We start from the raw sequence: 16,416 nt of genomic DNA, 5'->3' as shown, positions 1-16,416 counted from the left end.
CATGAGTAACGTGTGGAACCCACCTTGCAGACTGCTGTTCATATCTGCATGAGTAACGTGTGGAACCCACCTTGCAGACTGCTGTTCATATCTGCATGAGTAATGTGTGGAACCCACCTTGCAGACTGCTGTTCATATCTGCATGAGTAATGTGTGGAACCCACCTTGCAGACTGCTGTTCATATCTGCATGAGTAACGTGTGGAACCCACCTTGCAGACTGCTGTTCATATCTGCATGAGTAAAATGTGGAACCCACCTTGCAGACTGCTGTTCATATCTGCATGAGTAACGTGTGGAACCCACCTTGCAGACTGCTGTTCATATCTGCATGAGTAACGTGTGGAACCCACCTTGCAGACTGCTGTTCATATCTGCATGAGTAACGTGTGGAACCCACCTTGCAGACTGCTGTTCATATCTGCATGAGTAACGTGTGGAACCCACCTTGCAGACTGCTGTTCATATCTGCATGAGTAATGTGTGGAACCCACCTTGCAGACTGCTGTTCATATCTGCATGAGTAATGTGTGGAACCCACCTTGCAGACTGCTGTTCATATCTGCATGAGTAATGTGTGGAACCCACCTTGCAGACTGCTGTTCATATCTGCATGAGTAAAATGTGGAACCCACCTTGCAGACTGCTGTTCATATCTGCATGAGTAACGTGTGGAACCCACCTTGCAGACTGCTGTTCATATCTGCATGAGTAATGTGTGGAACCCACCTTGCAGACTGCTGTTCATATCTGCAGGAGTAATGTGTGGAACCCACCTTGCAGACTGCTGTTCATATCTGCCATGCTCCTTCAACACTGAGGTATGGCCTGAGAGAGGGACACAGACAAGGGGAGCATGAACTGCTCTAGGGATTCTGATACAGAGATCCACCAGTCTGTAAATACACTAACACTTTACATGGTGTCTAATCACTGTGTATTTACAGAGTACTTACTTAGTGAATACATGTGCATGTACACACAATGACAATGTTAGTGTGCATAGTCACAATGCACTTAATGTGATTTTTTTTTTATAAGTCTAACCCTAACCCTAACCCTTTTCTGTAAACACCCTAATAGCTGCCAAATGAAAAGGTTTGATCATGAGCCAAGAGTGTAAACCCTCATCCCTTTTCAAGGACGCTGAAAAGAACATTAATTTTATTTTTATTTTTTGGCACTTTTCATTTTTAACGCCTCAAATGCCCCTTACTTTGCATGGTACTGAACTGCGTCACACAGCAGGCAGTGTAACAGCCATGTGCACCATGTTCCTCGGGCTGTAATGTTAGAGTCAGGGTGCTACCTCTTAGCCAAATATTTAGGAATGTGACTGACAGGGTTCAGTAATCAAAGACTGTTTTCTTGTGGATCAGCCCCCTTTCACTCTTTGCTCTGCACAGACACACGAGGCTCAGGCTGAAGAGTGGATTGAGTTGCAAGGCTGGGTTTGTTTATTGGTCCTAGCAGAGGTCCTGTGATAGTGTGTGTGTTAGATTACTCCTTGCATTATATTCCACACTGGGATCTGCGGGTACTAAGAGAGTCCCTCTCTTGCATCGCTTTACCTGGTAAGAGATTCAGTCACACTGTATTTCAGTCCCCAGGAACTTGTGGACTATATACTCTAAAGAGCTGGGTTCTTCTGAGCAGCAGGAAAAGTTTTACAAGACTTTTCTCATAATTAGAATAACAGTTTTATGAAGTATGTAACATGCTTTATAACTCTACTTAGCATTGCACACAGTCCTGTTTATATCTTATTCGTAAAAAAAAAGTGAAATATCACCTAACATAAAACAATTTTTTTCGCTAAGCTGTCTAAAGGTGTGGTTATTTGTTTAAATGTGCTCTTTGAAACCACAGTGTTTTATAGCTGAGCTCAGTGCCAGGTCTCCAGTCACAATGCAGCTGTTTTCCATCTTTGCAAGAAATTGCAGCTCGGTCTTTTTGACGCTCTTTCCAATTACAAAGATGAAGAGATGAAACAGTGTGGATGAGGAGATGATTACCTAGATCATGTCATGCATGACCAGGCTGGGGACTGCACAGGACTCAGGAGAGTTCACTGCTGCGCTGAGTTTATACAGGCAGGTGATCATAGAGGCTGGCATGGGGCATGTCTGTGATGTCATGCCCCATGTCACCTTAACGAGAGGGCTCCTTCCTTCTTGTTTTTTTTCACACAATTTGGGTTCATTTTTAACACAAGTTTTTAACGTACATTGTCACCTAACCTGTAACTTTTTACTTGCAAATATAACAGAATAGTAGAAACCTAAAGCCTTAAATAATTTACAGAATGTAAGCTTAAGCAGAGAGTAGTTCTACAGTGATGATCTTCTGCATAGGAATGTATTACTGCAGCCTGAAACTAGCAAGACAGGATATGATTGGAGGATTTCATACTGAGCCAGTCAACAGGTAGAGCACATCATCACACACAGAAGCACATTACCAAGGCTCCAGCTCAAGGGAATAGCATGCAGACCGGCACGCTGCAGCACCTATTCCAGTTTCCTCTTCGCCATGCAGCACCTATTCCACTGTTTGCACACGTCCCTCTTCAGCCATGTGCAGCACCAAACCCCAGTTCAGTTTGCACTGTCCCTCTTCAGCCATGTGCAGCACCAAACCCCAGTTCAGTTTGCACTGTCCCTCTTCAGCCATGTGCAGCACCAAACCCCAGTTCAGTTTGCACCCCTCTTCAGCCATGTGCAGCACCAAACCCCAGTTCAGTTTGCACTGTCCCTCTTCAGCCATGTGCAGCACCAAACCCCAGTTCAGTTTGCACTGTCCCTCTTCAGCCATGTGCAGCACCAAACCCCAGTTCAGTTTGCACTGTCCCTCTTCAGCCATGTGCAGCACCAAACCCCAGTTCAGTTTGCACTGTCCCTCTTCAGCCATGTGCAGCCCCAAACCCCCGTTCAGTTTGCACTGTCCCTCTTCAGCCATGTGCAGCACCAAACCCCAGTTCAGTTTGCACCGTCCCTCTTCAGCCATGTGCAGCACCAAACCCCAGTTCAGTTTGCACCGTCCCTCTTCAGCCATGTGCAGCTATGCAGCCCCAAACCCCCATTCAGTTTGCACTGTCCCTCTTCAGCCATGTGCAGCCCCAAACCCCCGTTCAGTTTGCACTGTCCCTCTTCAGCCATGTGCAGCACCAAACCCCAGTTCAGTTTGCACCGTCCCTCTTCAGCCATGTGCAGCACCAAACCCCAGTTCAGTTTGCACCGTCCCTCTTCAGCCATGTGCAGCACCAAACCCCAGTTCAGTTTGCACCGTCCCTCTTCAGCCATGTGCAGCTATGCAGCCCCAAACCCCCATTCAGTTTGCACTGTCCCTCTTCAGCCATGTGCAGCACCAAACCCCCGTTCAGTTTGCACTCTCCCTATTCAGCCATGTGCAAACCTCCGTTCCTGCAAGGTGGTGCTCTTCATTTCCCTGCTCACAGTTTTGCTCACATGGTGCCCCAAGCACCCCTAGAAGTGCTTCCTAGCCGTGCTGTGTAATCATTCCAGCGGCCCGGCTGGCTGGCTCTATTATAAACAATATAAATAGATGTGAGGCTGACTGAGCTGCTAATCAGCGCCCCCCGACACCCCCCCTTACATATCAGCCCTTGTCTTTCATTGATCAAAGCCCTGCCTGCTTTATTTTATGGTAGGTAGCTGAGCTTGTTAAATAGGTTTCAATGCACAGTAATTACAGTTAAAAGGCACCTATATTATTAGAAAACCAGCTATTGTGTGCATGGTGGTATTTGTATACGAGTGAGTTGTGTGTGAACGGAGCTCATCCGTATCCCTGAGCAGTCTATTCCCTGCTACATGCTCTACAACCCGGTTTCTCAGAGATGTCGGGTTCAGTGGCCAAGAGTTGCGTCGCACAGCGAAGAACTTATCTAAAGCAGCAGAAAGGAGCAGCAACTGCCTGTGGTTGAGACGGAAAGATTCTGGATGGGGATCTCAAGCACAATAGAAAGAAAGCAACGCTGATGTACAGGTAAGCAAGCTGGGCTGAGCTGAGTGGGGGATGGAGGGGGGTGATGTTGGGACACCAGAATCACTGTTGAGCCCTCTTGAGGTGTCATGGGCTAGTCGGCGGAACACAGAGGATGGAAGGTGCCCACTTGAAGACCCCAGAGATGTACCCTACTTAGCTCAATCCTGACGGTTGTCATGCTGATGCACTGGGGAGACCACACTGGGCTGATCCCCGGAGCCAGCATCGCAGCCGTTGTGTGTGCTGATGCGCTGGGGAGACCACACTGGGCTGATCCCCGGAGCCAGCATCGCAGCCGTTGTGTGTGCTGATGCGCTGGGGAGACCGCACTAGGCTGATCTCTGGAACCAGCATTGCAGCCGTTGTGTGTGCTGATGCGCTGGGGAGACCACACTGGGCTGATCTCCGGAGCCAGCATTGCAGCCGTTGTGTGTGCTGATGCGCTGGGGAGGCAAAAAAAAAAAAAATAGAAAAGCTCCCGAGCTGAACAATTGAAATGAAGCTGAGAGCGCTGGCAGCCAGTGAAGTCCAGAGGAGCCTGGCTGGGCACAGCCTGTCTGATTTAAACAATCGGATTAGCAGAGAGTGAGCAAATTAAAAATGCAAACCCTTCTGAGTCCCGCGGCTCAGCAGTAAATTGCTGGGGGAAAAAATCCGCCTTCAGGGAGCACAGCAACAGAAGCCCCTGTGTGAGGGGCCAGAACAAAGGCTAGAGCTTCAGACAGACCACAGCCTCAACCAATTAACATTCCTCCTGGCTTTACAAGCAGCCCTAGGCCCGCCCCTTCACTCTCACCTCGTAAAAGTCACAAACATCAATTCTTGTAAACCACAACTGTCATTATAATCCCATTAAACACAACCCGTGGAGCAATTTGCAGTGTAAACTCAGGCAAAACTGCCAACTGTGGATCCCTCAGTAAAACGTTCAAACTCCTGCAGAACAAATGAGAACGTTTATTGGGTATAATTTGACACAACGGTGTAGTTGTAGATTTGGGTTTCCTGCTGACCTGGGATGTCATTCGAGGGGTGAGGGAAACTCAGCAAAATAATGTTTCAGATTATGAAATGTGTCAATAAATACAATTTAAACCCCACCCCGTATCACATGCTGTGTGCCACTCTACCTCACAGTGCATATCTATTTCTAATAAAATGCATGGGTTTATAGCTATATATCAAAATACATGTGTTTATATCCATATAATATGTATATTACAATGCATGTGTTTATATCTATATAATATGTATATTACAATGCATGTGTTTATAGCTATATAATATGTATTTTGAGATCATCTATCTCTGTGCTTAATCATGACCCATAACTCTACATTTGTATATTAACTGGATATTTGACTGAATAATTGAAACTAACACCCTGTATAGAAGTTCCCCATAGTAAAAGCCCAGCAGACTGTAATAAAGCACAGTGAAAGCAGAGGCAAGCATTGTGAAAAATAACAAGATCTGGTAAAGCATATTAATAAACATGGCAAACCGGGGTGAACAATAGTAAATGCATAGCACAGTATAACCATGAGGAAGCACTGGGGGAAAGTGCACACACACCCTGCAAGCATGCAGCCTGAAACGTTTATTAGGGACGCACCTAAACGTTGCTAGAAGATGTGTGTGCAATCTGAAATGAAGCCCAGCTGCTTCCCATTATCCTCGGTCTTCCAACAGCCCTAACAAGACAGAAGATGATTTCCTCTTGAGGTTATTGGAGCTGTCTCTCCAGTGGTTGATCAGGACCGCATCAGAGCTGCAGCGGGCTGGTTCTGCAGCACTCGTTTAAAGAGCTCCAGCATCAACTTTGCCCTGAAGGCAAGTTCAGAATTCAAACAGCTGTGCCTGATTAGCACTCGTCAGTGTATGATATGGAGCATACATCTCAATAGAAAGTGATCATTTACAGGCTTAGGCAGACAGATATCTGATACTGTATGCATCCCTAAATATTAGTATTTCTAATTGAAGACATTACTTGGGATCACTTACTGCTGTTTTTGTTCATGTTAGATACTGCTTTGGGCGCGAGTTTTAGTATTTGCTGGTGCAGACTACATTAGATAAGTGTCTGTTTGTACAGCTTTACCCCAGAGATTCCTGCCGACTCCATTGGCTCTAGAGACGCTAACAACTACTTCAGTGACATTTTAGCGACACCTTGTGGTAAGTTATTCACAATGCAATTAAAATGTGGATGAAAAAACTGTAGAACGCCAATGTGAGGTTTCAAATTCTCAACAGTGCTGGCTAATGACAAGAAACAAATATACCTAAAACTGAGATTTAAATATCTAGCTTGTTATGTAAACCAACTGCAACCTACATTTCTGTGGGCAGGAAACTATAACACGGCAGAAAGCAGTACAGAGATAAAACAAAATATGTTGCAGTGTTTCTATTAGCCTGTCTCTCACATAGTGTCCGACACAGGCTCTACTTACTGGGGTCCTGAACGCTGGGAGTGAAATAGATCATCTACACTTATTATGAAACATATGCACACTGGGAACAGAACAGTGGCAAAAATACTGAAGTGTTTAAAATCATTCAATATTGATTATTATCTTAATACTGCATAATAAATGGTTACAACACTTATTTTTATTAAATTTTCAAAATTACAATTTTAGGAAAAAATAAAATCAAATTAACTTGCACCAGTTGAGCACTGAAGTGCAGAAGTGCAGTGCTGGATATATTGTGATTGGTTTGAAGCACAGTGGACATATTGTGATTGGTTTGAAGCGCAGTGGATATATTGTGGCTCCCACAGATCACATAATACTTTTTGGGTACTCCATATAGCTGGCTCCTGCCTGGGTCACACTCAGCACTGCCCCATTCCTGCTGTCGTCCGTCACCAACTGCAGAAACTGCTCAGCTACCTGAGATGGGCTGTGGACATCAGAGGGACATTGAGATCAGTCACTGAACACACCGCAAATAAGCAAAGACTGCCTTCCCAATGCCTGTGTAAATTCAATATTCCTCAGACAGACTGTGACAGACAGCATCCACCTTTCAATATTAAATAATCTCTAATCAGACAGGCGCTGTTACAAGACATCTAGTATAAATGGCTAAAAGCAGACGAGCCGCACATTGTATTGGATGCTGCTGATCCATAAAATCACGCTCTGCCAGACTAGAATGAAACTTACTGCAACACTGCCCCCACACCACACTGCCACACCACCCTGCCACCAGAGCAGAGACTAGAATGAAACTCACTGCAACACTGCCCCCACACCACACTGCCACACCACCCTGCCACCAGAGCAGAGACTAGAATGAAACTCACTGCAACACCACCCTGCCACCAGAGCACTAGAATGAAACTCACTGCACACTGCCACACCACCCTGCCACCAGAGCAGAGACTAGAATGAAACTCACTGCCACACCACCCTGCCACCAGAGCAGAGACTAGAATGAAACTCACTGCAACACTGCCCCCACACCACACTGCCACACCACCCTGCCACCAGAGCAGAGACTAGAATGAAACTCACTGCAACACTGCCCCCACACCACACTGCCACACCACCCTGCCACCAGAGCAGAGACTAGAATGAAACTCACTGCAACACTGCCCCCCACCAGAGCAGAGACTAGAATGAAACTCACTGCCACACCACCCTGCCACCAGAGCAGAGACTAGAATGAAACTCACTGCAACACTGCCCCCACACCACACTGCCACACCACCCTGCCACCAGAGCAGAGACTAGAATGAACCACACTGCCACTGCCACCAGAGCAGAGACTAGAATGAAACTCACTCTAACACTCCCATTTGCTCCAGTAGTTTCTGTGTAGTTGGTCTGAGGTTGGAGAACTGTCCCATGAGATCTTCTGTGTTGAAAGTTTCCAGTATGTCAGTTTTTGCGAAAGAAGGACACAGCACATTTATCCGCACCCCGTAGTCACTCACTTGAGAGGCATCCTGCGACACAGAGAAGGGGAAAGCTGATTCAGTGCTGAACCCGCACAGCAAACTTACTGTTCTTATAACCCTGACTGAGAGCAAGGATCTGCAAATATTCCAGTCCAGCTCTACCTGTGAGCTGTTGCACCACAGTCTGTTTGCAGCAGGACATACAGGGCTAGATCCTCAAAGCTATTTACTCCAAATCAACTTTAGCACATTTTCTATCTGAAAGAAAAATATCATTTGCATTTCTAAAAGGAATAAAAAACATTTTAGGCTAATCACTCACAGGCCCCTAAATTAAATGTCAACAAAAGTGTGCTTGTGACAGTTTGAACAAATCTAATTTTCATCAAAAGAGCTGCATGTTCCAAACAGAATGTGGGATGAAGAATAAAATACAACCAAAAATAAAAAGCTAAAGATCTCCAACAGAAGTGAGTAGATAGTGCGAGTGCTAATGAGAGCTTCTACACTAGCTATGGTCAACACTCACTGATCCCAGTGCAACAGCAGTATACTGCAGTGTCCAATCTGTTTGAAAGCACATACTTAGTTTTTCTGACATATGCAGGCAAAACGAGAGGATTTCATTGGAAAGGTAAAGCATCAACATTGAACCTACTGCTAAAGCCCGGCTGAATCCAACAACAGCATGCTTGGTGGCTGTGTAGACTGGTGCTGAGAGAAATGGACCCAAACCTGGTTAGGAGAGAAAACAAACATTTAGAGCGTCTTAAAATACAAGTGCAATGCACACAGTTCACTGCTGTAGCATTGTACTGGTGACCTCCCTCGACAGCACAGAGTTCACTGCTGTAGCATTGTACTGGTAACCTCCCTCGACAGCACAGAGTTCACTGCTGTAGCATTGTACTGGTAACCTCCCTCGACAGCACAGAGTTCACTGCTGTAGCATTGTACTGGTGACCTCCCTCGACAGCACAGAGTTCACTGCTGTAGCATTGTACTGGTAACCTCCCTCGACCCCCTCGAGCACAGAGTTCACTGCTGTAGCATTGTACTGGTAACCTCCCTCGACAGCACAGAGTTCACTGCTGTAGCATTGTACTGGTAACCTCCCTCGACAGCACAGAGTTCACTGCTGTAGCATTGTACTGGTAACCTCCCTCGACAGCACACAGTTCACTGCTGTAGCATTGTACTGGTAACCTCCCTCGACAGCACAGAGTTCACTGCTGTAGCATTGTACTGGTAACCTCCCTCGACAGCACACAGTTCACTGCTGTAGCATTGTACTGGTAACCTCCCTCGACAGCACAGAGTTCACTGCTGTAGCATTGTACTGGTAACCTCCCTCGACAGCACAGAGTTCACTGCTGTAGCATTGTACTGGTAACCTCCCTCGACAGCACAGAGTTCACTGCTGTAGCATTGTACTGGTAACCTCCCTCGACAGTACAACCTCCCTCGACAGAGTTCACTGCTGTAGCATTGTACTGGTAACCTCCCTCGACAGCACAGAGTTCACTGCTGTAGCATTGTACTGGTAGCACAGAGTTCACTGCTGTAGCATTGTACTGGTAACCTCCCTCGACAGCACAGAGTTCACTGCTGTAGCATTGTACTGGTAACCTCCCTCTATAGCACAGAGTTCACTGCTGTAGCATTGTACTGGTAACCTCCCTCGACAGCACAGAGTTCACTGCTGTAGCATTGTACTGGTAACCTCCCTCGACAGCACAGAGTTCACTGCTGTAGCATTGTACTGGTAACCTCCCTCGACAGCACAGAGTTCACTGCTGTAGCATTGTACTGGTAACCTCCCTCGACAGCACAGAGTTCACTGCTGTAGCATTGTACTGGTAACCTCCCTCGACAGCACAGAGTTCACTGCTGTAGCATTGTACTGGTGACCTCCCTCGACAGCACAGAGTTCACTGCTGTAGCATTGTACTGGTAACCTCCCTCTATAGCACACAGTTCACTGCTGTAGCATTGTACTGGTGACCTCCCTCGACAGCACAGAGTTCACTGCTGTAGCATTGTACTGGTAACCTCCCTCGACAGCACAGAGTTCACTGCTGTAGCATTGTACTGGTAACCTCCCTCGACAGCACAGAGTTCACTGCTGTAGCATTGTACTGGTAACCTCCCTCGACAGCACAGAGTTCACTGCTGTAGCATTGTACTGGTAACCTCCCTCGACAGCACAGAGTTCACTGCTGTAGCATTGTACTGGTAACCTCCCTCGACAGCACAGAATTCACTGCTGTAGCATTGTACTGGTGACCTCCCTCGACAGCACAGAGTTCACTGCTGTAGCATTGTACTGGTAACCTCCCTCTATAGCACACAGTTCACTGCTGTAGCATTGTACTGGTGACCTCCCTCGACAGCACAGAGTTCACTGCTGTAGCATTGTACTGGTAACCTCCCTCTATAGCACACAGTTCACTGCTGTAGCATTGTACTGGTAACCTCCCTCTACAGCACAGAGTTCACTGCTGTAGCATTGTACTGGTGACCTCCCTCTATAGCACAGAGTTCACTGCTGTAGCATTGTACTGGTGACCTCCCTCGACAGTACAGAGTTCACTGCTGTAGCATTGTACTGGTGACCTCCCTCGACAGCACAGAGTTCACTGCTGTAGCATTGTACTGGTAACCTCCCTCGACAGCACAGAGTTCACTGCTGTAGCATTGTACTGGTGACCTCCCTCGACAGCACAGAGTTCACTGCTGTAGCATTGTACTGGTAACCTCCCTCGACAGCACAGAGTTCACTGCTGTAGCATTGTACTGGTAACCTCCCTCTATAGCACAGAGTTCACTGCTGTAGCATTGTACTGGTAACCTCCCTCGACAGCACAGAGTTCACTGCTGTAGCATTGTACTGGTAACCTCCCTCGACAGCACACAGTTCACTGCTGTAGCATTGTACTGGTAACCTCCCTCGACAGCACAGAGTTCACTGCTGTAGCATTGTACTGGTAACCTCCCTCGACAGCACAGAGTTCACTGCTGTAGCATTGTACTGGTAACCTCCCTCGACAGCACAGAGTTCACTGCTGTAGCATTGTACTGGTGACCTCCCTCGACAGCACAGAGTTCACTGCTGTAGCATTGTACTGGTAACCTCCCTCGACAGCACAGAGTTCACTGCTGTAGCATTGTACTGGTAACCTCCCTCGACAGCACAGAGTTCACTGCTGTAGCATTGTACTGGTAACCTCCCTCGACAGCACAGAGTTCACTGCTGTAGCATTGTACTGGTAACCTCCCTCGACAGCACAGAGTTCACTGCTGTAGCATTGTACTGGTAACCTCCCTCGACAGTACAGAGTTCACTTCTTTTGAACAGCACACTGTGCTCTTTATACATTGACTGAATTGACTGCTGTAAAAGCACAGGCATTTTGCACTTTGCCCTGTATGTCTCTGCATTACCTTGTTGTCCTTTTACTTTTGCCAATGTGGCACATTTGCATTACCTGCCATTGACCCAATGTTAACAATGACTCCTCCCTGGCCTTTATTCTGCTTCTTCATGTGCTGCAGAGCGAGATAGGAGCCTCTGATCACTCCATTCTGACAGGGGAAAGGAAACACACAGGCACCAGTAACAAAGGCATTATACTGGACATGGCCACATTAAAGAACTTCCATTTGGATTTTCATCTGGATATACTGTGGTCTCCTGAGCTTTGTACGCAAGGTCGCGCAGTGTAATACAGAGCTGAAGCCTCTCATTAAGCTGAAGCCTCCAGCGCTGCTAAACTGTTACTCTTACCAGGTTGATATCCACAGTTCTTTCCCAGTTGTTCTCGTTCCCTATCCCTGCATTATTGCACACAATGTCCAGTCGTCCAAAGACCTCCAGCGTCTTATTGAAAGCCTCTGAAAACACACGGCATGGAGATGAGTCATTATAATGTTTCAAACCCAAATCCGCTCTCAGTGGTTCAAGCCTCAACATTGCACATGGTGTGCTGCCAGCAGCTGACCAGTCTGGTTTTAGCATTGAAGGAGATTGCAACATTTTTTTAAAAGCTGCCCTTCAACTCGTTGGTGAGACTGTGGAAATTCAGCAGCGGTAATGTTTTGATTCAGCCCCCCACCCCCCCACCATCACTGTGCCACTTCTGCAACATGCACAGGCTTTAGCAACTTTCTTTTCCTTCCATTTTAAAAAGCTGAATGAACGCGTAACAGAATTTAGTTTTATATGGCGCAGACTTTAGAGAATGCTTTTTGAGGCACAAGTGCTGGTTAGAAAGATCCTTACCTTGAAGCTGTGTTTCTGAAGTGACATCGCAGGAAATGAAGCAGGTACGGTCTGAACCATACTCTTTATCTAAAGCAGCTTTCAGTTTATTTCCTGTGGGCACATTAATATCCAAGAGGCTCACCTGAAATGGGAGAAAAAGGCTTCTTAAAAACACATGCGATTCCGAATTCAGGAAATCCTGCAACCATGACAACGGCGGTTTGGAAGCATACTTTATTTTAATTCAATATTGCCATCAGTATTAATCACCTTGACCTATATTCCGATACTGAGGAATGCCGGTATGAGGTTTCACTGCATACATAGGGATACATGCTTTTCAGTACACAGCTAGAAGTGGGTGAGGAATCTACACGTATCCCCTTACTGTACATGTAGATATTTAACCTTTTGCAATGAAGTATTCGAAATGGAATAGTGTGTAAAACAAAAAGAAATAATAGACCATTAAAAAAAAAAGTTCTAAGGTGTGCGATACTCGAATGTGTCCCGGTGTTATGGCGTTTTCTGCATCAATACATTGATATATATATATATATATATATATATATATATATATATATATATATATAATATATGGATGCACACCCTATGGATGCAACACCCCCCACCCCCAGTGAAACAGGGTACCCGTAAAAGGTGAGCTCTAAACATACGTGAGCGCCCTGGACAAAAGTGCTATGCTAATACAACCCAGTTTAGTTAATAAAGTTAATTTATAAACCAGACATACAGAGAACCGTGCGTACATTGATTTATTTATTATTTTTAGTATTATCATAATGCACTGCACCTGAGTGATACAAGGATGATTATGATATTAACTGAACGTAGACCCAAGCCTGTATTGTAATACAGTACTTTGTAACAACTGCTAAATTAATTAATATACACTACACTTACACGACAATAAGCACAGGCGGAAATTTATTGCATCGTCATAACAGCAGGAAACAGAGCTAGGCCGTGTCTGAACTTTTTTTTTTTTTTTTTTAAAGATCTTGAAGGAGCTAAATAATTTTTTTAAGATATTAAATGTTGTGGAATGTTTTATTCCATTTCGAATACTTCGTTGCAAAAAGCAACATGAAAAATGGGAAAACGAGCCTGATTCAGTTTTTGTATTTTAAACTCAGAAATTGGAAAAAGAAAAACCGAAATAGTAAAACATGCGTTTTTCTGGTTTTCGGATTTCCGATTTAGAATGCAAAAACGATTGGCCTGAATGTACACGGACCATAATTCCACAACGCTAAAGAATTTCACCAAAAATAAAATGTCAAAAAAACCAAAAACAAACCAAAAGCTTGTCTACTGGTTGGCAGCCTTCTTTCAAGGAAGCTGTTTTAGACTCTAGCCTCTTGTTGTGTAACTGATATCTCACACAACGCTTTCTATGCCCTTTGCCACTCACAGCTTAGTCATATACATTTGCTCACATTTGCTCCATGTTTCAGAAGGATCTCTGTGAAGGCTTTCCCCAGCCCCTGCGAGCCCCCAGTCACAATGGCAACTTTTCCACTCAGAGCCATTTATCCCGAAAGGACAATCAGCACACAGCAGACGGCACGGTAAGTGTCGGAGCTCTGTGCGACCCTGAGCTGTACAATGCCACACATGTCACATGACAAGATGTGCAGGCCACTTGAACTTCAAACCCTCCCCGGCATGTGATGAGGCTCATCTTTACACACAGCGCTTAGTTCAGCAGCTGGCAATGTTGACAGCTTTCACTCGAGTGCAAAATGTTTCTTTAGAAAACAGACACGATAAAGAAACTAAAACACCTACAGACCATGAAAGACAGGTAGCTGTCTGATACACAATGCTGTACTTCTACTATCACTGGTAGAGTTTCATGGTGTTTTCTCTAATCCCGACTGATCACAGCTGCACATTGAACCATGTGAGGTTTTTATAATTTACAGGAGTGTTGTTATTTACCACGCTTGGCTGAGCTTAACCATTCTTTCGCTGTTTTTTTGTAGTGCATCTTGCATTCAGTATGAGCTTGTAGCGCATTCATTTATCTGAGCTTGTATTTCAGGGGCAGTTAATCGCCCGTTTTGCAGACTTTTGACTCAAATGAACTTGTTCTCTGATTCTGAAGTTACCCTTGGCCTGCCTGACCTTTTTCGGTCCTCATGAGTGCCAGTTTCTTCAAATTGTTTGATGGTCTTGGCCACAGCAGTTACAGACACTTGCAAAGTTCTTGCTATTTGTCTTAAAGATTGACCTTCATCTCTTAAAGTAATTACAGACTGTCTTTTTTTTCTTTGTTAGTGTTAGTGGCAGTGCTAGTGTTAGTGTTAGTGCTAGTGCTAGTGCTATTATTATTATTTGGAGAGCAATCTATATTTTGTGTGATAATAGATGTGAAACGTTGATACTGTTTATAAATTTGCAGCACCTGTATAACATTCTAACAGGTTGATCACATTTGCAGGGTTATTAATTGGTGCACAAATCACTTCAAATCACATTTTTGTTCGAAGAGTCCTAATACACAGGAGCTGAATCCACTTCAGGTTACTTCAGACCTAATTAGAGTATCCATAGAGACAGAGCCTCTGGGGAGTGAGCCACAGCCATTGTCAGCTGGTTACTCACAAGGGTTTGTAATTGGAGCCTTATTTCCATCACTGCTTTGCATGTCCCATCCAGATCAAATAATCTGCTGTCGCTTAAAACCACCTTGACACTTGGAAGTGGAAGATATTCTAATATAAAACGAGAAGAAACTAAACCAACAAGATCAGCATTTAATCGAAGGCTTCCCTCAGTGCCACAGGTTCAGCCGTAGGGTGGGTATCAGTCCCCTCCCTGTAAAAGAATTGAGGTTCACACCACTGAGGACTGAGCATGCACTGCTCTGTGTGGACGGAGTTCAGCCAGTAGGTGGCAGTGTAGTAAATAGTTCCAGGGAAAACACCACAAGATTAGAGTTGGAATTAAAGTCTGTATTTGCAGTGTGTCCCCACAAGATGGCATCGTAACAAGAACATTTCTGTTTCTCTGACGTGTCATTTGGCTCCACATATTACTCTGAACAGCTGCTGCATCCTGTGTTAAATATATATGTTTAAAACAAATGAATATGTTGCAAAGGGAACAAATACATACTCGAAAGTTAAACAAGGGCTTAGGATATGTTCAATATTTCGAAATTCAAATAATTGTCAAACTGCGGGGTGGGGGCAGGATAGTATCTTCCAAACAAATTAGAGATAAAGTTTCAGTTGCACCAATTAAAAAACAACCCTGCACCCCCCAGTTCAAATACAGTATATTGACTAACTCAGGGAGGCCAAACATTCCCTGACCCCTGAGTGGCCCTGGCAAACGTTTTGTCCTTGTCTGCTAGAGCAAACAGCAGCATTTACTTCAGCAGAGTGTGCAGTGCAATGCTACAGCTTTCACATTCTTAAGATACAGCACACTCTTTTGAAAGAACATGCACAAAGCGCTGGCATGCTTGAATGAAGACCGTTTCAGACCCTGCGCCAGTCTGTTGCTGGAGGGGCTGGAGGAATTGGACCCTTCAGAATGAGATAAGCCACCCTCTGCGTGGGCAGCAGGGCAGCCCGTTGTGTCAGTGACAGTCTGACTGTTTGTAATCTTTGGCCTACATTGCTCAACATACTGCAGCATTTCCCAATGCAATCGTAGCAGGAGGCTGCTCTTCCCAAAGCGATATGTATCCACCAGTGTAAATGTATGCTTTGTTCTTCTTGTGCTCCGGGTATGCAATGGGGCTGTCTCAATCTGATCCCTTCATGCTATTTGAACCCCACCCAGCTTGGGTTGCCAGCAGTGCAGAGTGTAACGCTAGCTGTCCCTGGCTGCACTGTTCTGATTACCGGGTCCCCTCCCGTTCACAAAGATGCTATCTGAATGCTCTAGGCTGTCTGCTGGACCATCGTCTTAATGATCTGTGCTGGCTTTGGCTGGCCAGATAAGGCAGGATCACACTTGCACATGTTTGCAGGATGCTTTTTAAAACCTTGTCTTACTGCATGTTTGCATTGAGGTATCCCTGTTGTTATTGTTGAGAGTGATTGTTTGCTTACTGTGCTGAGCTTTTGAAAGGGGCTGGATTACCTGCACTGACGCCCTCTGACTCTGGCAATGGGAGCTTGCAGGAGCAGTGCAACACCTCTAGGACAGTCCTGAAACACTGCTGGGGCTCTGGCAATGGGAGCTTGCAG

At 45.4% G+C, this 16,416-nt stretch overlaps 1 protein-coding gene across 1 annotated transcript; it reads right to left on the bottom strand.

Annotated features, from left to right (window-relative positions):
* Positions 1-6,606: 6,606 nt before the first annotated feature.
* Positions 6,607-13,828, bottom strand: zgc:56585 (uncharacterized protein LOC393297 homolog). The gene is made up of 7 exons (XM_041223966.1): positions 13,648-13,828; positions 12,206-12,329; positions 11,711-11,817; positions 11,412-11,508; positions 8,582-8,658; positions 7,808-7,971; positions 6,607-6,920 (listed from the first exon to the last, which is right to left on the bottom strand). The coding sequence occupies exons 1-7, from the start codon at positions 13,738-13,740 to the stop codon at positions 6,800-6,802; spliced, it is 783 nt and encodes a 260-aa protein (XP_041079900.1). The 5' UTR covers positions 13,741-13,828; the 3' UTR covers positions 6,607-6,799.
* Positions 13,829-16,416: the final 2,588 nt, after the last annotated feature.

Source organism: Polyodon spathula, chromosome 22 (assembly GCF_017654505.1).
Source record: "Polyodon spathula isolate WHYD16114869_AA chromosome 22, ASM1765450v1, whole genome shotgun sequence".
NCBI lineage: Eukaryota > Metazoa > Chordata > Actinopteri > Acipenseriformes > Polyodontidae > Polyodon > Polyodon spathula.
The sequence above is the reverse complement of the archived record's forward strand: the minus strand, read 5'-3'. Positions and strand labels throughout refer to the sequence as shown.

Coding starts and splice junctions, on each gene's coding strand:
- zgc:56585 (XM_041223966.1), bottom strand. CDS start 13,740: ATGGCTCTGAGTGGAAAAGTTGCCATTGTGACTGGGGGCTCGCAGGGG. Junction 12,330..13,647: donor TTCTGAAACATGGAGCAAAT/GTGAGCAAATGT, acceptor CTCCCATTTCAG/GTGAGCCTCTTGGATATTAA. Junction 11,818..12,205: donor TTCAGAAACACAGCTTCAAG/GTAAGGATCTTT, acceptor GTGTGTTTTCAG/AGGCTTTCAATAAGACGCTG.